General features: G+C 36.2%; 1 protein-coding gene across 8 annotated transcripts in view; it reads right to left on the reverse strand.

The window, feature by feature from the left end:
- The window catches only part of GPHN (gephyrin), a 277,217-nt gene that overhangs the window by 91,380 nt on the left and 162,854 nt on the right, over positions 1-22,983 (reverse strand). For 5 of the 8 annotated variants that reach the window (XM_088057855.1, XM_005520350.2, XM_088057853.1 and 2 more), the window contains 5 exons: positions 13,174-13,268; positions 10,877-10,943; positions 6,680-6,952; positions 5,311-5,418; positions 2,847-2,981 (listed from right to left, as the gene is read on the reverse strand). In XM_088057855.1, coding sequence (XP_087913981.1) covers positions 2,847-2,981; positions 5,311-5,418; positions 6,680-6,952; positions 10,877-10,943; positions 13,174-13,268 — 678 coding nt within the window. The remainder of the gene's footprint in view (positions 1-2,846; positions 2,982-5,310; positions 5,419-6,679; positions 6,953-10,876; positions 10,944-13,173; positions 13,269-22,983) is intronic. The other 3 variants (XM_005520351.3, XM_088057857.1, XM_088057856.1) reach the window with 1 other exon arrangement.

The following is a 22,983-nucleotide window of genomic DNA, read 5'->3' on the forward strand; positions in this document are numbered from 1 at the left end:
ATCATTGACATAGAGCAGTCCCAATGGGAATTTGTCTCAAAAAGTTCCTATGTCCGAAGAAACAGAATTACTTCTTTTACCAGGAAACGACATTTATGAAGACTGATTGAAATATCCAGGTTCCAACTCAATACTTGTAATTGAGTACTTTGTTAGAAACAGAGATTTTCAGAAAACATGGATGGTTAGTTGTAAACAGTAAAGCAAATTTGCAATTAAATGTTGCATTTTGTCTACATGATCTGGTTGTATACATAAACAACATTAAGTTTTGCAAAATATGATTATGAAAGGTAAAATCCTCTAACAGATCAATCAGGAGCAATAGTAACATCTTCTCCCATACCTTTTCTCCAATATCCTCATGAATTAGTTAGTAACCTGCTACTTACATTCATTTAATAGAGGTGCTCATGTCATTGCAGAAACTTTTTTTTTTTTTCTGAGACACACTGAGATTTCTGTTATTCAGCAAATTCAGTAAGAGAGATGTAAGGGTTCATGTATGCTTAGGACAAAAAAATGCAACAAGGAAACAGTACAACAAAATAAACTGGAATATGCAGTTGACAAAGAAATATAGTGCCACTTGCTCTGTGGCTAGACCACCACTTCAAAAATAAGTATAACCAAAGAAATAATTTTTTTCACCTGACACTTCCTTATCTTTGTTTCATGTCGTATCTACATGTTTTGGAGCCCTGAAATAAGTTCTAAACCAGAAAATGAGCCTATTGAAAAGATACACACTTGCAGATTAAAGAAGCAAAATAAACAACCTTGGAACATCACCTGGATGCTGAAGTTCAATTTACTTTTATTCTCCTTACTGTGTGGGCAAGAGGCCAGTATAAACTTAATTCATACTGCATTATTAGAAAGCCAGGATCCAGAAGGAAAAACAGAATAAGTGAAGACATTTAGACACATGACAATATTGAAGAATCTGAATGAACCACATTTCTTGATAAATTCAGATGATGTTTGAAAACTTGAGGATACTGTAAAGGACTGAACAAAAAGATAATGGGTAGTTACTTTGTTTTTTTGAAAGTAATACACAAAATGAACCAAGAACTCTCTAAGTGGTAAAGAAGCTTATGTGCAAAATCCAGCCTCTAAGTATTAGGAACAGATGCCATCACCCATCAAGTTTATTTTCCAGTTGGGTGTTTTTTGACTTTTCCCTTTATCAGCTTGTAACAAACCACCATCAAATACATCACAGAAAATCTAATCTACCTAGATGCTGCATGGCAATTCCTGTTATAAAAGTGGTGTGGTCTCACACATTTTGAACAAAACCTGATTTTGCAGTCAGTCATACATGAAATACCAAAGCGTGATCTAATTATGAAATGAGCTCATCTCCACTAATTGCCCAAACACAGTTTCAAATTTTCAATCTGTTTCAAACTTCTAGTACATTTCTTCTGTAATCTCTGAATCTATTAAGACAGTCTAGAGGATTCTGCATTCTGCTTCATAAGAGATAGGCTTTACTCCTTCCCTTTGTGATAAACTTCCTGAAAATATATAGGTATCATCTAGAGCTATTTTTCAGTAGAGATGTCTCTTATTTATGCCTGTTGCTGGTCACCTTTTGTTTTCTTTGGACAATTTTGTTTTATCAACGGGCATAAGGCTCAGTGCACTTTTGTCTTGCTCTTCTGCTCTGAGCACTGTAATGCATAAAGCTCTATGCTTCTATTTTTAAGCCATTAGACAAGATACAAATTTTAGGAAAAAAGTGAAGGAGATGCTTACAGATAGAATTCACTGAACAATCTTGAGAAAAGTAGACTATATAATGAAGCTCAAGTTTGCTGTCCATCAGAATAATTTTGATTCTATTACAGTGAAGATAACTACTGCATAAAACAATCCCATAGGTTAAACCAAAGTATTTCTATGGGTGGTTGCCCATAAATCTTGTTTGCTGACAGAAAAGAATGAGACAGTAGGAGAGAAGAACTAGCAGATGCTGGCAATCATTTTAGCAAGCAGAATAATCTTCAAGGATCATGAGTTAGATAAGGAAGAACGTTATTATTTGCCATCTGCTACTGTTTTATTAGTATGTCAGCATCTGGTGCTACAGAAAGATCTTTGTGATGAGAACGCACAAAGCAAATTTAGACAGTTTTCTTTGCTGAAAGGAATTCTGCTGAATGCAAACATTACACACCTTGCCACTGGTCAATTTGCTTAGTTTTTGATGTATGCTGTTTAAAGCTTGATAGAAAGTAAACATATAGAGTTCACCTCAATGATTAAATAGGATGGTCTAATCACTAAGAACTGAATAATAATCCCACAAGGTTGGCATTAAAACTTTCTTTCTATTTAATTTTGGCTGTTTTTTGTTTCCAAATGTCAGGCAGCAAATATCTAAGTTTGAGCATAGCCAGTTGGTTTGAAAGTCTTAAACTGAACAATAATAAAGTGGGGCACAGATCTGCCCCAGCCCAGGCTAGAAATTTGCACATACTTTTTGACAAAATACTATTTGCTTAATGTTGTTACTCAGTGGCAGGATTATCTATGTTCCTGGGGATACTGAGAGGATACTAAATACATTCAATGTGCTAACAATTTCATATTAATGATCAGCATTGCAAGAGATAACATGAAACTTCAGTAACCATTAGGTGCTGGTGGACCCACAGGTTAAACCGTGCAACAGTACACATGGAAGGAGCTACGCTGTCTCGCATTTATATTATTATGTTAGGTAGAATGACACAACCCTTGCATGCGAACCAACCTTGTTCAGCAGAGGCAATACATTAATCTGATAGATTACAGGGCTGAGTGTGGAGCTTGCAAGGCATAAATGTACTTACTTTTGGTGTTGGGCAGGATGCAGTGGAGAGGCGAGAGGTGGCTTGGGCACGAGGAGATTCTGAAGGAGTAGTACTGAGGGAGGCTGTATCACGTGGGAGAACCTGAACACCTCGAGAGATGATGGAATCTGGAATCTTAAAAAGAAGAGAGATGGAATTAATAAGCAAAAAATACACTGTATGTAAAATTTACTCAAAACCTTACTACAAAAACATAGGAATACCCCACTCCTTAGTTTGCACCTCCTCATACTCAGTGCTTGGCAGTGGTTAATGGCATACTCTCCTAATTTCAGTCACAAATACCTAACAAATATATAAGGCCACATTCTAACTGAAGTAGCACAGAACATACTAGTTGTCCTGAAAAAATTATGAATCAAACATACTACAACAGGAAGCAATAAGAAAATAATGGCTTCCTTGTAAACCTTTGTTTCAAACCCAACAATGACCAACACTGATTTCTACCATAGCTAAGGAAGGCAGACTTTCCATTCACTAAGTAGGGGGCAATATTCTGAAAAGAAAACCATTTGCTAGAAATTTACTGAACCCCTCTAAAGAAACATCATGCAGTGAGAAAATTTCTCACATGAAATGTCACGCAGTGAGTAAATACTCTTCATTCCATGAAGACTTTATTTCAGCTACAAAAATTCTCAACCTAAGGTTTGTGCTGCAAAAGCTACAGGCCTCTCTGGAGGCACACATAAAAATATAATGTGACATGGGGAATTTCTCATTTTTCTCACCTACATTTAGAGAGTTTTTGAATTTTATTATTAAAAAACTAAATTTAGGCAATGTAAGTCTCTAATCAAGGCAACTTCTAGTTAACTCTGTTAAAAAGGTTAATAAACCCATGAGAAATTTCTGTGTGTCCTGGTGCACAGAAACTTGAAATAAAGAAGGCAGGAATATTACTGCATTTTGGACAGATTGTTCTTTTAACTTGCACTGAGTCACACTGAGCATTTATGATTTGTCTCCCTAATATTTTTTATTCATTTTTCAGTTTCAAATAATTAAATACAGAGCAGAGATCTCAAAACTTTAAATGTGATACAATAAAATTCTTAGCTCTTAGTGAAAACAGTTTCTGTTTGCACTAGCTGGAGTGGAAAACCTGTTGTAACATACTGACAAAGACGGAAATTAATGAGGAATGAAGTTACAGATAAGATATTCACCATAACCATTGCTTCCACAATTTTTATCTGACCTGGCCTTTCTCTGACATACTTTTATTTTGGTTTAAATATTTGTGCTTTCATATTAGAGAACTTTGACAAGAGCATTGACAAGAAGGGGAAAAAGTTAAAGATGGGAGTCCTTTATTCTCTTTTTCTCAGAACTGAAACAAAGATTGACAATGATGGTGAGGTAAGAAAACAATCTGTAGGTGGCAATTACTATGACTTTTATACAAGAGGAAAGAATGTCTTAAAAACATACAGAAAGGACAGCTTAAAAAACCCAATAACCTGCCAAAAAACCTTCTGCTCCAAGATTGAAGATCTGATTTGGATTATAGAATGCATAAAACAATAGCTCAAGAGTAATCTGCAAAAAACCACAGGAACATGTATGACAGTTTAACAGTGCTCTTCATAGAGGCTAAATTAACTGTTCTGCTGAAGAAAATGGTGCAAATTCTAGTTTAGCAACCTCAACTCCAAAAAGTACCACTGCAATAAATGGGTGTATGTATGTATGTATGTATATGTACTATATAGCTTTATCATCAGGTTTGTGAACCTCAAAGTCTTCCCCCTTCCTAAGTGACTTTTCTGGAGACACAAGTTTTAAATACAGAGGTGTTAGGCTATTTGATTGATGGTTTAAATTACTATTTGTCTAAGGGAGCAAGTCCTTTTTTACCATTCAATGAAACAGTTTTCTACTATTCACTAAAACCCAGTAATTTATAATAAATCCACTGCTTCCTGACTCCTGAATTCTTCTGTTTTTGAGAAATTCTACTTCTACACAGAAAACAAAAGGCAGAAACTGCAAATGATGAAAGCAAACTATGAACACCCAGTGCACGTTGTATTGTGTTGACAAAAAAAACTCCTGAGAAAAAAGCAGCAAAACAAGACGAAGAGGAAAAGATACCATTCCACAGCTCTAAAGCAGTAATTTGAGGATATTATTTTAATTATATTCAATTATTGAGTATATTAGATGATAAAGCCAATGACTAATCAGAAACAGAGGCTTTATAGCAATTATTATCTGAGCAGCTAAATGATTCAAAGTGGCAACACACATGACCTTTACCTTGTTTAGCCCTTTATCTTACACAGATATTTTCTGTAACGTGTGCTCTCAAAGATATCACTGGTATGTCTTTGTTAGAAGAAAATAAACAACACTCTCTGTTCATACATAGACTGGGAGGCAGGCAGAGCATTTTTGGTTAGTGTTAGTGCAAAAGCCTCTTGGAAGTGTCTCTTACCAGTTCTCCTGCACTGCCTGCTGCATGATGGCAATGACTGATGAGACCAGGGATGGGCTGTTGACCTTTAGCCATGATAACAGCTGGACTGGTAAAGGATGGATGCTTCTAATGCACAACACATAACAGCTATGAACACAGCGGCAGGAAAACATGAAACCGTACAAGCAAATGACCAAAAATGAATGAGGTGAAAACAGCTGTGAAATGCCAAGGTCATATGAACACAGCCAGTTGAGAGCTCAGGTATTTCCTGCCTTTAAAAATGGCACACATTATTTATCTTTGCCTGCATCAAAAGAAATGAAACAATTTAAAATTTGCATTAATAAAAACTGATACTTGCAAATTATAATTACCTTAATTCATCCCTGCAAAGACATATGTAATCAGAATTTTCTGTATATTGGGAGATGATCTCCAGCTGCAGCTGTCTTAGAAATGCCAAGATGTCTCACACCTGAATTCACATTTCTGGAGTTAGGATGCTGCTGCGTTGGTTTAGAAAATGTTTAATATAATTTTGAGTTACTTAGACTTTCAATTCTCATAATAGGAATTAAAAGCACAACTTGTAGAGTAGATATAGAACAAAGTAGTTTGGAAACTGTTTCCAAACACACAGGGATACATTAACTTTCCGTTTGAAAACTGAACACATAAAACTGAGGCAAATATTTATATATTGCTTCAAATTGCACAATAGTTCTTGGAAAATATTTAAAATTTGAATTGAAATTATTTACAAGTATTACCTCTTTTTTTTCTTTTGGAGTCTCCAATTTATTTTAGTTAGAGTAATGCTGATCTATGATTACTGGTTAGAGCAAGGCTATAGAAACATTATGATATTTAGTCTGTTGGCAGAATTTCACATCTCTTATGCAGACATGCACACTGGAATACAGTAAACTGGATAGTTTATTACTTGAATTATTACCTGTCTGTCACACTTTTATCACTGTTTTCAAAAACAAAAATTTTAATTTCAAATTAGATATTATGGGCTGCAAAATTTTGCTGTGATTCCTTAGCATGCTGCCTACTGGACTTTGCATGTTCAGGCGTGTGAATACTTTGAACTAAAAAAAGTCATGTAACTAAAACCAGTCTGCTGCATCACAAGGGTATCATAAAACATATGTTAACATTAAGATAACAAATTGTATTTCTCCCACTGGAATTTGAAATCTCCTACCGAAATAGAATTCATATATTTTTATGAAGCTCTACATCTACAAAATGTACCTGAAATACATCTGTTTGACACAAAGACATCAATGTATAGTCTTAACATGCAAACGGACACTGGTGGAAAGTGCCTGAGACAGAAACCAAAGGGTCTCTTAAGGAAAGAAGCCAGACTCACCTTAGCTGCAATAGCTGCTGCTGTTATATGTGAAGAAGAACTGTCCTCTGTTGAGGCAACTCCACTATCCTTCTTCTCTTCCTCCTCTTCCTCACACTGCACTCCTTTGTCTTCTGTCTGTTTGTGAGGGCTGGTGGTTGGAGGAGGAGAAAGAGGGGGTGGTGGTGAAGGTAGATCTTCAAGCTCATCATGTACCTCCTTTACTTTTACAATGGCATCCCGCAAGAGATCAATGGCGTGAGGTAGGGCTGGCAGTATAAACTGAAAGCATTCCTATGCAGAACGAGAAGAGGAACCACTATGAAAAGTTACCTGCACATGCAAATATGACTTTATTCTTTAAATACTTTTGGGATTTAGATGCCTCTTTTCACCTGATCATAAATAAAACCTACCATGTCCTATGCAACTGCTCTTAAAAGATAAATTAACTCAGAAACAGATCTAGTGACTATTCTATACATTTTTGCCTTTTCTCAAGCAAGTACAGTAAATTGCACAACAGGGCTATTGCAATGTAGCTAATACTGAAAACAAGAGTTACATTTCTGTGAATATGTAATACAGAAAACAGTTCACAGCAACTGGCAGAATGCTACAAAATCACAGAAGAAAAACATTAACTTTATCCCTGCAGGGATATTAACTTCAAATCTTTCCTATTATGTTCCCTCACAATTAGAGAACAATTCATAAGGGTTTCCATAATTCTACTTTTATATAATTAGATCCTTTTTTATTCATGGACTTATTCTATATACTGGAAGAATGACAAACTACGCTGATATCATTAGAATGCCATGTAACTAAAAAAAACTACATAAACAAGCTATTTTCCAAAGGTCTCCTTGTTCTATAATCTTACAAACAATTAGAAAGTTTATTTTATATGGCTGGAGAAAGCAAAAGTGCAAAGACCTTGTTCCATAATGGGCATACATATAGCTACCATGTATAGCTATCTATGCTTCTAAAATACACTGGTACTTCATCAAATCAAAGTGAAACCTCAGGATGTGATGTGCTGCAGCTGCCTGCTCAGATCAGGGTCAGTATGAAACTCAGGCTTCAGAAGGCTTATTCAGTAAAGTCTTGAAAAACAATCCAAGAACAGAGACTCCACAACACTTGTTGACAACATGCTTTAATGCTTAATTACCCTCAAAATGTTTGGCTTTTTTTCAGTTTTGTTTTGGTTTTCCATTTCTTTTATTTTTCATCTGGAAGCTATCTCATTCAATTTGTGACTATTGTCTTTTATTCTTCTCCAAGGCATCTCAAGAAAAAGTTTTCTTACGTTGTTTGAGCAGACTGCATATAAACGTTTCAGTATTGGAAAATGATGGCAAGGTTACAGGAAATAATTGCCATGGCAATGCAGTCAGGAACACACAGGTTGACAGACAAAGCTGGCATTATTCCTGTTGTTGCCCTTTGGTTTTGTTTCCAGCATAGGAAGGTTTTAAAAAATGTATTTTGATATTTTAGAGTATCCGGAAAATAAAAAAGTTTATAAACAGATAATGAAAGAAATATTTTCAATAAATAAACATAACTATGTAAACAAAATAAAAACCAGAGAATCCATCAGAAATTACTGGAGTTTATATATCCCACTTTGTAATTTAAACATGACTCACAAGCATTGTATTTCCTCACAGCTTCTAAATAAGAACACATTTTTCAGTTGCTTCTTTAACAGTAACAAATGTCAAGTCAGACTACCTCACAGATTTAAAAATACTTTAAACATTCAAGTTGGTACTGCGAAGAGCTGGAGTAAACCAGGTGAGCACAAATGCTGTGTATCATGAATGTATATTAAAACATATTTGTAAAGATAATAAAGATTATGACTTATAATGTAACTTCAAACTGCAGAGCTACTGTGTCTTCACAGTATTACTTTTTAAATTGTTTAAAATAATGAAGCATATAACCATCACTACTTTAGCAAAGGAGCAGATCTCAAGTGAGAAACAAGAACAACAATCTCTGAACTGACCAATAACTGAAAAAGTACACTAATAATTGACTAATTAGAGAAGCATGTTGCCCACTCCAAGCTCTGAAATAAAAGCCTTGCTGGCTTGAGTTTAATGCACAGATTTCCAGTAAGTCCTGTAAAAGCTCATGTTACATATGAAACTCATTGTTTTAGGCAATTTTTACTACAATTATAAAATGTCAAAGATTTAATAAACATCTGGTAATTTCACACTTTGCCCTCTTTCATAATATTAATAATCTTTTTCAAGACTAAAAAAAAACCCAAAACAAAACAAAAAATCCAACACAAAAATGGAAGATTTCTGCAGATCTGGATTCAATGGCACATGCCATACAAATGTTCTGGTGAAAACATGTTTGGCATGCAGTCCACTTCTGAGATGAAGCATTTACACTGCTGTCATTTTCCATTAATATTTTATTAAAGAAATATGTATACTGCTGCAATTTCATAGCTTTATATAAGCTTCTCATGTGATTGTATTTATAAAATGGAAAAGAAATTAGCAAGTGGTGAAAGAGAAAAATGAAGGAAATTCCAGGTGACAATCTGTCTTTTTTGGTTCTTGAGATTCAGCTTTTTATGGACCAGTTTTCTTCACTCTTCATCTTAAAAGGTCTTTGCTAAAATCTGAGACTTTACACATGTCTCACACCAAAAGAAATCATTACAGGACAGAGCCATCATCATGACAGCAACAAATAAAAATCAGTTCAGCAGAAGCTTGCTTGTATGATGCAATCATATGGCTTTTTTATTTTCCAGCAGAATTACCTTTTTTATTACTTACCCTACATCAATCTATTGTTAAAATACTTATTAATACTTTTTTCATTTATTTTCCTCATTCACTTTCTGCAATTTACCTATCTTCAAAGTCTGATTGCCTCAGGACAGAAAATGACAATTGCTTCTGTGGATTAGGAGTGCTCCTGAACACAAAAAACATTAGAAATTGTAGGCTATTTCATCTCTCTCCTAATTCAGCAGAAGAAGTATTTACTTGTGAAATAACCTTCTTATTGTTGCATCACTTTTTTTAAAATGGGGGGCCATTGCTATATTAAATACATGTACATACATATGATTTCCCATGTATGACTGGAAGAACTTCAAGAAGGCATACTCTTACCTCACTATCCTCCAATGCCTCTTGTGTGTTTTGAAGACTTTTAAATTTCCTTTAAATTACAGTCTCACTAGATTTCCCGAAGCACTGTGAGGAATGGTAGAATCACAGGAGGGCTCACACTGAGTCCTTGAACTGAAACATGTTGAGACTGTATCTGAAAACCTATGGTGGCTGCTTAAGATCATACTATTCAAAACATTTCCTTTTCAACTTCCAGGTGACAGCCCACATATATGTTGTTTTTGCATCTCCAGACAGAAGTCTTTCAAGAAACAGTGACTTCAGGGCTGTGCTCCTAAACACATCAGTATGGTCTGCTCTGTGCCTGGATACTACAGGCTCAGGAGATGTGTACCAGGTGTGCATTTCTTAGAGGCCACAGGTAAAGACATTTATTAACAAGGCCAGATGTAGTCTGAGCCCTGAAGAAATAGATTCTTGTGATTGATGGGGGACCTTCCTCAGCAGTTTTGTATCAGCTTGTCAGACAGAAAGCATGAATAAAGACAAGAATTCTACCTTGTCCATCCAATGGAGCAAAATGCAGGAAGAAAACAAACTGTATAAAGAATGAAAAGTCTGCTATACCCATATTGAGAAGATTCAAAAACATTCAAAACTCTTCAAAATTATATTCCCTTTCTTCCCTCTTGCTGATCAAAACTGCAAATGCTCCAGCAAGTTCTACCATATAATACGCATTCCTCTAACTTCTGTGTGGAAAAGAATGATTTCTTGGAAGCTGGAGACAATCCACAGATAAGGTAAAGCTAATTAGAGAAGAAAGGGAAAGTGTAAGAGATCGTGAGACTCTTCCTTAGCACTGGCTGCTCACGTGAGTGCTCTCCTGCACTGTTGTCCTGGTCGCACAGCACCTCTGTCAGACTGGAGCTGTAGGTCCCTGGCTAAGAGTGATGGTGTGGTAACTTTACATGAATATGCATTTCAATTAGCTTTTGTAAAATCTGTTATACTGGGCACTTTCTACCATTCAAAACAAGGAGAAGTGCTCATCATGGTTCCTTCCTAGCAGATCAGTAAGAACATTTCTTACCTGTGATCCCTTCTTGCTACCTGGAAGATTAATTATGAGAGTTTTCCCTCTGATTCCACACACAGGCCTGAAATGAAACAAATACAGACTGAAATTCTTGCATGCAACTATCACCACGATCAAAACAAAAGGAAAGCATTTAAGATAAATTCTATGATTTATCAGATTTTGTAAACCTAATTTCCAATATATTTGCTGATTATGTTCTCATAAAAGAACTTGGGAGAAGCTGAGCTGGAAAAGCATAAAACAAGACTGACAAGGTCTAACATTAATTTGACAGTGTAAACACTGGCTAGATTTCCATCTTTATTGAGATCTGTGTAGCTCCCTTAATTCTACTGCTTACTTGCACCCAACAAATGATTTGATACAGTCCCTATTTGGTTATACACACATGGTTCCTGTGCAGTGTAATTGATTGTGTCAAACATTATGTCCCTGGCCAGGTAAAAATACTAAGTTATGTTTGTTGCATTAATTCAAATATGTCCTTTTTATTTAAAGATTAAATATAAGAAAAGCAGAGAAGGAAGTAATTCTCAAATGAAAATTGTACTTATGCAATTCATATATAATTCTTCATAATACTGTTCCCCTCTCCCTCAAGAAAGGCAAGACCAACTATCAAAGATGGAAGTTTTTATTTTATTTTTTTTGTCTTTTAGAAATTTCTTTGGTGTTGATGTAAGGCTGAACACTCAAGTGCTGAATGCTTTCTGTTGTCTAGAGTTTGACTATTCAACATTTTAGCTAAATATTAAAAAAAAAAAAAAAAGAAACTAAATTGCAGAATTTTGTCTTGAGGTTGTAAAGACTGCTTCCATTGTTTACAAAAGCCAGGATGAAAAACACAAGGCTGGGATATAAGGACAAGAAAAATGTAAAAGGCAAAACTAAACCATGAAGATATGGAGGTTACAGTTTAGATAAACTGTGTAATAGTCTCTTTACTGAATAAAAACATGAGCTATAAGTAAAGACAGAACAGAAAAGAAAAAAATTTCTAGTTGTGGCACTAGCAAGAATTTTGAGCCAAAGGACATGGCTTATTGGGTAGCCAACTTCCTTGGATTTCCTCTTATACAAATAATTCTCAGTGATTAATGCCGTTTATTGGTTGCATGGCATTTTTTAGCAGGGCAACAAGTATTTCCACGAGCTGTCAGAATGCTCACAAGTAATTAGCACAGAGATCGTCTTTGTGCCACTAAATGAACTTTTGAATTCATACCCAAGCCAGCCTGAAGTGTTGTTTTCAACTGGCAGTTTGAGCATTGCCTGACTCCTAGCCTCTCTTTTTTTATAATGCCTTCTTTCACACTATGTACCCTCAGTTTAGAAAGAATTCCAGGTAGCTGAGGAATCTCTACTGCAGCACAAAGATGAGCCTGAATTAAAGAAATGTGTGCATTTACCCCAGTTGCAGTAGTCAAGTTTACAGAGTACAAACTCAAGCCAGCAAATCCCACACGTGGGTTACAGTTTATGGTAGATTTAAAACAAAGGTATTAAGAAGTGTCCACAGAGGAATAAAAATGAGGTGGAATTGTGTTTGGCAGACAGCTCCTTTAGTAGACATCTTCTCAGCTCTTCTACTCTGCTTTAAATGTTTTTGAGCGTTAGAAGCTAAATGTCCAGGGCAACCAACCAATAATTAAAAAAGGACTAAACCAGCAGCATGAAACTCAAATATCAGCTGCCAATAATCAGACCTACTGGCTCAAGAGAGAAATGGAGCTGCCAAAAATCTTCAAAAGAGCATGTAAAAGTAAGTTAAAGAGCTTAAGAACTGCATGGCTGGCAAAATTATTGTGTGTGCTTTCAAGAGAACCACACAGATTGTGCATGCATTTCAGGTGCTTTGAGAGATCAATCAGTGATATTCCTCCAGATGTAGGACAGTACAAAACATCTGTCTTTATTAAAGGGATTTTTTTGCCAAACAAAGCATTTTAATACTTGATGAACAACATACAGAGAAATTCTACACTCACCCCCAAAACACCACAATTCTAGAATGAAAAGACAGCTATTTAAGAGTGTGCATCAATATTACAAATTACCTGGCACAGAAAATACAGGAGGATACAGTCTCTAACAGAGACAACAAAGGGAATTTAATGAGACAATGCAATTACCATTATTTGAATTTGGCCCCTTCTCTGAAGTTAAGACTTACAGTCTTGACAACAATGGCAGTTATCACCTTCAGCAGATTTGTGCACAGCCATTGGATAACAGTGAGTAATCCTATGGAAAGAGTTCACCTCCTGTTTTGAAGGAAGCAGTCTTACCTAGAGAGCATGCCCAGAGGTGTAACATTAAGTGATCCCATCAGCATTGCCAGGGCCATCCCCGGGGCTTCTCGCTCTATTACTTCTTTAGTGGCCTGCAATCAAAGATTAAATAGCAATCTGAGTGAACAAGTGTAAGGATAAGAAAAAAATGAAACCAGCTAAAAATTGGGTAGGAATATCTCCTCATTTTTCTTTCTGCCAAGAAATGTTGTTGCTAAATTCTCAACTGAAATGTGCTACAGAATTTTCTCTTGGTTGTGTAAAATAGGGAAAGATAAGGAGTTGGGATGAAGGAATGTTAGCAGCACTGTGAAGATTCCTATAGAAAGTTATAAAAGTCAGGACCCTATAAATATAAAAAGTGTTAACCAACACCACAGAAATAACAGCTGCCTCGATCAGAAAGGAAAAACTGAGAATAAGCAAAGGAAAGACCAATGTAACTGCCTTCTCTTCCTCATCAATCTTGTGCATTTTCCTGCTGAGATTTTCCCAGGCATGAGAAGGATGAATCAGTCTGTGCAGAAGATAGAAAAAAAAATTTGCAAAGGGAAGCCCATGTAGCAGGCAGGCAGGAAAATAGTAAAATGGTAATGATAATGGCCAGAGGCTGAGGCCTTCCCTTTTGATCATGTCAGCAAAACAGCAGTTCCAAACAGGCTGGTGGCTTTTATTCATAAGCAGTCCATACGCATTGGGCATTGAGAAGTCTGGAAGCAGTCTGAAAATTTTTGTCTTTTTAGTCTTTTTCCCAAACAGGGAATCAGACAGAAAATCATGCACAACCCTCTGTCCTTACTTCCTAACACAAATTTTCTCAAATGCACAATCTGTCCACTCTCCCAACATCTACCTTTACTGAGGACACAACATCTTTGAGACAGGTTACAGCCCTATCCTCTCCTCATCTCCCCCACAGCAGCTGCTGTTCAGTGGATCATATCACTTCATGCTCTGAAACAAGATTCTAACTTATTCAGCACAGCTAAATTGGTAGCAATGGTCATAGAACTATGAAATCCATGCCATAATATACACACAAACTACAATGCTTTCACGATACAACTATCAAAACAGAAATAGAACATCTTAAATATAAGGACACCCTGAATAAACTGAATTTCCTTGGCAGTTTGATATAGACAAAAACCAGGCAAATTATTTTGTGGGAAAGATTCAGTTATAAATCACACACCTGTACTTTTCTTACTGTACTAAGCTCTTAATTACGAACAGAAAACTAAAGTCCTAGAGAAGGAAAATGACAGAATTACCCCAACAATGTCCCTGAAAGAAGAACACTTACATGTAAGGGTGCTTACACGAAGCAATAAATAAAACAGAAAAACAAAATCCATCAAGAGTATGGATATTCAAATTGCCATATTCTCAAACATGATCATTAGCTTTTGACATTTTTTAAAGGAATATCAGAATATTAATTAATTGTAAATTCATATCAGTATTAGAAGACATCAGATACTGCTATCATGTAAATCTTTGAGTACTTTATTAATAAGCAAACTTGTTATGTGCTCAGTTACAGGAAACTGGAACTTTGGTTTATAAAAGACCAAGCAATTTTAATTTAGTAGCTGACACCACAGTCTCCTGTATTTCAAGCATAGCATGTTGGTTTTTGGATCTGCCATCCTCTACACAGAAACAGAAAAGTCATATAAATACAGTGACAGCATTTTACACAGGGAAAATAAGAAGAAGTGAGCTTGGAGTGATATAGACAAAAATAAAACTCCTCCATGGAGTGAGATTACCTTAAGATACCTGCTGAGATATCATCAATTACATTAAAAATTCTTAAGACATCCACAGACCTGATGATTTCTATAATATAGAAGGTAACGGCATTGCAATGAAGAGACACTTTGCTGACCATGAAAAGGTCAGTGAAACATGGAATTCTCTGTATGTGCATACATAGAAAGTTTGTATCTGTGCCTTTTCATTTCAGTTAATACAATGCTTCAAAGGTGTTCAAAACTGTTTTTAAATATAAAGTGCATTTTGAGATTTATTTTCTGCCCTTGAGCACAGTGACACTTTGAAGATATCATTAGTTAAAATTCTAAGCAGGCTTCAAAGGTAGTACAAGATGCAAGACAGTCCATAAACAACGATCCTGCAGCTCAGGGAGTCCTTCAATGAAATTCAAGTCCATTCTCCAACTTCATAAGAAAAATGACCTTCACAAAATGTCACTGCTAGCAGGCAATGTGATTATTAAAAATGTATAGACTAAGCAACAAAATCTGAAAGGGCATAAAGCCCAAGCAGCAGTACAATCCTCAACACAAGTTTCTAAAAATGGTTGTTTCAAAATATATATGCTTATATTTATTACTGCAGATGGACCTCTACAAATAAGGAAATGTTTCCTGTTTTCATGTTTGCAGCCTGACTGGATGGATGCAACCAAAAAAAGCTGCTGCTAAGTAAACTACTGTTACAGTGACATCTGCTCTTGAAATCAGCCGCTGTATAGTCCACTTTTGGGATGTCCTCAAATAACATAACTTAACATGTGCCCTGATCAGGAACTGAAATCACCATCACACTGGGAAGCACACTCTAAATTAGCTATACGTAGATGAATTAAATCAGCAATATTTCAATCTGTAACAACTGTGTGTTTCAGCTAACAATGCACCAAAGTGCTGGTGGCCAGGTTTTCTCGTACTTCTCTCAGTAGTTTTTGTGTGAAGGAAGGGTGGAAGAGAGATGTCAAATTTAGATTTTCATCTGTGTCCAGTTCAGGAGTTAACTGTCAGCTACCAATTCCTGCCTCTGTGGAAACTGTTAAGGAATTAGTGACTCAGTACCTTCACATGTTACCAGTACTCTAGCAAGGCTGAATTAAGACTGTTCAACCTTGTTTCATGGGCAATTCTTTTGTTGGTAGTCTCACCATCAGCCAGCTGTTGCCCGCTGCAGGGGGCCAGAGTGTTGGCACAGAATGAATCACAAATCAAGGCTGTTGCCCTCAGCTCTCTTACAACAGCAGTGATGACACCGTTGGGCAGATGCAGGAAAAAATGATGATATTTCATTCAGAGCTGTCACACTGATGCCTTAATCAGGACTGAAGCTTTACACTGATTCTCAAACCTGAGGCTTATGACTCAGGTAGGTGGAAAATACTGGAGCAAAACACTAAAACAACACCAAAAAGTGTCCCCAGTTTGTGACGGATAAGCTGGTAGTACAAAGAAGACAGGTGCACATAAGAGAGAGGTGGAAGAGAGAAGTTGCACAGAAACAGAAGTACTTGAAAGTAAAAACCAGAGTTGAGGAGAAAGACAGAAATGCAGAAAGTCCAGCTTGGAGGTTGCAAAGAAAGGCAAGGTCTGTAGTTTAGACTGGAGAAGGGAATGTGGGAAGAAGGAAGCTAAAGTGGAAAGGTGGAATTGCAGGAAAGCAGTAGGATTCTCAAAAGGGGGAAATGAGAATAGCGTGAGAGCAAGTGAATGAAGTGAGTGGGATGGGAAACAGTGAGGAGGTTGCAACCTGAGGATTTTTTTCAAATCCAAACCATTCTATGGTTCTACAAAGAAAGACTGCCCAAGGCAGCTTGGATAGAAAATAGATGAGGGAGAAACTCAGGAGAAGCAAAAAGGGAAGACAAGACATGACAGAGTCAGGACATGGGGAAGCCACGGAAAGAGACAATGGGATTGAAATAAAATGCAAAATGCTAGTTTCTACTCCAAAGAGGAGAAGTAGGGACAAACAATTTAACTATTTAGGATTTACTAACAATGTCTATAAGATAAGTACCTCTTATATTTCATTGCTATATGAATAAATGCAATTGATTTTAAAGCACTTTTTTGATTGTTTACAAAGTGCCTTTTTATTGGAGTTAGGGCATTATGTTCCCAAACCAACTGGTATATTTTTAGATATCTTTGACGTAGTTGCGGTTGCTTAACAGATGGCTCACTGCCAATTGGTTTCACAGAGTTCTCTGCTGCTTCACTGACTTTCTTTGCCTCCACATAAATTGTTAGTTCAGTTTCTAACCTGTGGAAACCCTCCCAGGCAGTTTTTGGAGGATATACTTAATGCAGACTGATTTAATTAAAAGACCTAGACCTAGACTACTCTTCTGGAAATGTTCAGAAACTCCTTATCTTCGTCTTTCAGATATTAGCAAAGTTTGACCTCAATAGTAAGTAATGATCTGAGATGTTTCATATACTCTTCAACTGGGTTTGGGCAGCAATATAGTTTTACTTCTTCAACTAAAATGCAAATATGAGACTCAGAATCATAATAAATTCAATTAAATTAAGATGACAGAGACTGCCTCTGTGGAAAATATTATTTCTGTTGAACAAGTTAAAATCTATGACTCTGCATAGTATATAATAGAGCTATAGATGAAAATTAATGGACAAATTGCAGATAATTTATGTTTAACAGATTACAGCATCAGCATCAATAAGATTTAATTACCTCTTTGAGCTTTCCACTGAAAGCTGAAATCTTGGAAGGGTTTTACCAAAGAAATACCTACATAACCTCTGCAACAGAGCTCACAGATCACAGAAGAGCAGAGAAAAACTAGAGAGATAGATCAGTCAAATATGAAACAAAAAGGTCGGGCATGTCTGTCAACCAGTTGTGTAAAACTGCATCTCTCAATTTGGAGATGAGATGCCTTCTTCAAAGTTATTCAGAATATCTCTGCTGGAGACAACACATGTGCCAGTAATTTTTATTCACAAATCAGCTATTTCAGCTTATTGTCTACTTCCCCACTCTTACTTTGCAGGGAGAAAATAGAGCTTACATGGAGCTAGACTGATCAGAGCTTGTCACCAAAACAACACTTAACTATTTCCTCTTCATGAGCAACAAGAAATACAGGTTTCAGCATTGGTTTCTTTCAATACATTGGAAAGTTTTTTTGGATAAGGATTTTGAATTAATCTCAGTTTCACCATTATGGTGTCTTTCCTTGAATTCTTCCTATTCTTTGTCACCAATAACCTGTATGGTGATATTCAACATCTTTTTTTTTATGGATGTAAGGCATGACAGGATTTGTGCTCTTTGATGCTTTCCAAATTTAGATTTCTTTGGCTAATTGCTCAGTCATCTTGAGAAATGGATGAAACTGATCACATATGCTATTGCTGCAAAACAACCAAAATCAAGTAGGTTTATAAAAATATAAAGTATATAAATATAAAGTACGCGGCAGGTGCTGTGTTTGGGCTCACAGGATGACTGGTAGTGACTAGGCAGACATGGGGCCAGCGCTGACCCTGATGCATGTGCTTGTTCCTCCTCATGAAGTGACCATCCAGCTTCTGCCAATTTTACTGTACAGTAAGAAACTCATACTGAGACTGGTGATGGGGCATTTTGATGTCCTTGTTGGGAATTTTTGATGTTAAACACAGATACCTATGTCAGGTACACAGAGACACATACAAAGAGCACTCTCAGACTTTTGTAGATTTTTTTTTTTTTTACATAAAAGAAAATAAAACACGTCTAATCCTGTTAGAGCGGCTTACCCTAGTGACTTTGCCTCTTATCAATAATAAGCTTGATACATGCTTCTCCACTAATTGACCTGATTCCATTTTCTTTTTTCTTTTCTTCTCCCAACTCAAATCTACTAAAAGCCAAAGGTGAATGGAGCCCTGATTAATGTAGGCAGCTAAAACTGAACTCTACAAACTGGTGCATCTGCACACATCGATCACACATTTCCACTGACAATAATACTGCAGCACCAGAATGCTGCTTGGCACTCCCAGCACATCTGCAGTGATTCTGCTGCCACCCAGAATCCAAACATCACAGAATGACCCTACAAAATTTATCAGTGCAAGGAACAAAAATGTCTCAGCAATAGCTGTCGTTCTAATTAGGAACAGCGAAAAGAATGACATAGACTCTCAAGGGAGTCAGAACAGGAGAATTCCTTAGTTTATTGCTTCAGGCCTGTTTTATAGACTGATACGTGGAAAGTACGGAAAGGAAACTCTTATTGGTTAGTAAACTACTACATCACCATCATTGGTCAGTGGGGCTCACCACCCCCCTGACTTTCTCCTGCAAGGAAAACAAGGAATAGAAAACAACACCTGCAAGGCTGTTTTGTGTCCCTGAGTATTGTTTTAATTCCTTCTCATGTTTTTCCCAGACTACTTTCTCAGGCAAGCCTGAGGAGCTATGCGGCCTGTAATTTGTACAGGCACTCTGGTTCAGATTTAGCATCCATAAATAACTACTGTTAAATACAGACTCTTGTTTTCTCTACTTCTCCCCATATCCATGCTTCCCTCTGTCTGCAAGCTGCCTCCTCCAAATTCTCTCACTCTTGTCACTGGGAGCCATCACACCATTTCATGCAGTCTAATGCCTATGGCATGAGACCCGAGTGCCAGAAGATAATTCAGTGTCTGCCTTCTTTATAAAATGGTATCAGTGAACAAGTCTATCAGAACACTTCAACTGTGCAGATGACCATAAAAAGCAAGTAGCAAATAGAGGTACCTCTGACAACACCCAATGACTTATGCATGACCAAACCATGAATGTATTTAATTCCCAATAGCTGGATGCCCAATGATAATTACTTTTGTAATCAAATACATTATTATTATAAACAAATAAATGTATATTAGTTAATAAAAATCTTAGTGTTCATTGTAGCTTTCCTTTAAAGTCCTTGTTTTCTTCAACTGAAATCAAACTCATTAAAATATTTACTTAACACTCAGTTTCTTTTTTACTTACATCTTGCAAAATATTTGGAGGAAGATGCTTCAACATCTTATACACCATAGAGAAGCTGAAAATTTGAATTAATATACTAGAAGAAACAACACTGTGGAATTTGTAAATTATTCTTCAGATACTACTACAGATCTACTTCTGCAGATCTAGATCTAAATTTTTAGCTAAACCTGATTGCATATGATTTATATAAACTTATAGATCAGCGATTTTCTTGCCCCATTTGTGTAATTGGAGTGCTAATGAAATTGATGTATCTGGGCATCCAACCACGTACATTTTCTAAATATCACTCCTAATATATATCGTGGCAATAATACTTTTTTATTCCTAATTGCTAAACAGAGCTTTAAGATCTTTAATGTGTATAAAGTATTTATGCCATAAAAGCTGATGTTAATTTTATGATACTGCCTACCCCCATACATCACCATAAATCCAGTAGCACAATCATTTTTAGTAGCTGCTAAACAAACAAGACACTAAATGCTTTTCTGCACTGTAAGGAATGCATTTGGGCTGTAAGAAGCTGGGCACAGCCCAGCAGATGCAGTACATGACAGCTGTCTACAGGGCTGTGTTAAGGCAGAGTATTTGCAATGGTGGGGAGGTCAGGAGGAGCTTGGTGAAATGACAGCTGGAAACAAGCCCCTGCACTTTGTACAGAGAAGGGTCAGGGGTCTGCTTCCTCTGCCAGCCCTCTTTCTATGTGCAAACTGCTGTGCTTCCCACTACTACTCCACTTTGTGCAAGAAAAAATCCCTTTCTGTTCAGCAAAAGTATAGCTGAAGACTTCCTGGTAAAGACAATAAAACCATTCTGTTATTACAAAAACACTGTTAAAATGTTATCTGTGAATACTTAGTATTATTTTAAGTTTTCCCTCAGTTTTTTCAAACTGCTTTGTATTAATATAAAATAGGAAATCCAGTCCAACCTTTAAATAATTCTCTAAAATTTGAAGAAAAGGAACAAAACACGTGAAGTGAAAAATTTTGTTCTCTGAAAAACAAACTCATGCAGCACAAATGAGAGAAATAAGCATGGGTATCTACACTATGCCAGTAAGAATTCTACATGACTGAAGTGACAACGTAATGAGCTTTAACTAATGGAATAACAACTAGGGAGAACTGTCTCATAAAAATATACCCTAGACAGTGTTTCTGGTTATGTGTACTATCTTCTAGACTATATATCTATACCCAAGTAGAGGCAGGCTACAGTCAGCTTCATTTCAAAACTAGTGCCAAACTTAGATTCTTCTATATGAGGAGAGTGGGTGTATTTGTGGTTTGGGGAAGTATACTAAGCAATGTAGTCTAGAACTATGTAAGAGAAACAAAACTGTAACTTTTATTTTGTTGTGGTATTAACAACATGGGAAAAGAGAAGGCACTATTTCTTAGAGACCCTCATAGGGACACAAAAAGGATGAGGCCACAAGGCAGAAATACACACTTCTTTCTCTTAAGAACTTGTGCAGTGTCTGGAGCAGTGAAAGAACCAGAAGTTTTTACCTGCAATTTCACTTCTATAAATAAAGAAATAAATAATTTTGCAATGCTTTAGTTCTAACACATTGGTTACTGAAAGTGAAATGTGAAACTCTTTTTCTTTTGAGGATCTCATCTGATGTTGCCTAACATCTGCCACCTTTTGCCAAGAACAAATATGGCACACAAAATATTTGCACTTCAGTCAAATTCTTCCACAGGTTAAGTAGCTCCTCCAAACACTTTCAGATCTCAAATTATCACTGTTGAAGATTTAATAAAAACACTCCTTGCCAAAATACACCTCCTGCACTATAAAGAGAGGACTAATGAGTGATAACTTTTCAAGAATACACCATAGCAACACAAGAACTACAAAAAAACCCTTTCTCTTAAGTTTCTCTTACACAGTATCTTTACTCCCCAAGTAAATCATAAAGCATCTCTAAAAACAGCAGCTTTGAAGTACTTTTCCATAACCTAAAAATATATAGAAGTATTTCTTTTGTGACATCCAGTGATACAATTCATGTGTTCACAGTCTGAACAGTTGTCAATTCTGGCACATGCAAATGATGCTTTCATTAGAATTGAACAAGTAAATAGATTTTGAAAGCCAAAGTGACCTACTGTGCATTCTGTCAAATGATTTCCTGTATAGGACTATTAAATTTCTGGCACAAATCACATTTTTTACCCCCAAGATTCTTGTGGAAACAATTGAATGAAAAGGTTTCTCAAACAGAAGATGAAAAATATTTTGTTGAGACTTCTGTAGCACAGAGCACTTAAGACAGAAGAACTCCTAATCTATATTGAGTGAGGAATATTAAATATATCAAGTTTACCTTCTTCTCTGGAATTTTATACAGTATTTTATATTTATCATTAACTATATATATGTATGTGTGTATATATATGTGTATATATATATATATATATATGTGTGTGTGTGTATATATATAAATGTATATATGAAACTCCAGTACAGAATATATTCTCTCTGTTACACTAAGATGTTTACTATACACATTTCCAAAACACTAGTTCTTTTCAGTTTTAGAAGGTGTTAAAATATCTTTCATACGCTAGGTAAAACCAGTTGAGTCATTTATTGACATTACTCAGCTGTGACACAGCAATGCTTGCACATTAATACCGCTTTGCATTGTATAAATTCTATTTGTTTACTTCTCAGATGCAAAACCCAGTTTTGAAACCCTCAGGGTTCCTATAACATACAGACTTTTTCATTAATATAAATATAGCAACACCTCTCCTCACATACACTTCTGCTGTGCTTCAAGCAGCAGATCATGTTGTGCAGAAAAATATTTTTCCTTTTTAATAAAATTCCCTCTGTGTCCACACTTTTTCAGTGAACTGCTTTTTACACTAGCAGTGTGTGAGTGGATCACTGAGAAAAGGCAGTAGCTTATACGAAATGACAAGGCAAAAGAGATTCATGGGCACAGTGAACAAGTCAGTTCTTGCTCTGTGTACTCAAAATGTACACAGGACTCTTGCACCAAAG

Source organism: Pseudopodoces humilis, chromosome 7, assembly GCF_049639895.1.
Source record: "Pseudopodoces humilis isolate 2021_Gansu_Grassland_sample_001 chromosome 7, ASM4963989v1, whole genome shotgun sequence".
NCBI lineage: Eukaryota > Metazoa > Chordata > Aves > Passeriformes > Paridae > Pseudopodoces > Pseudopodoces humilis.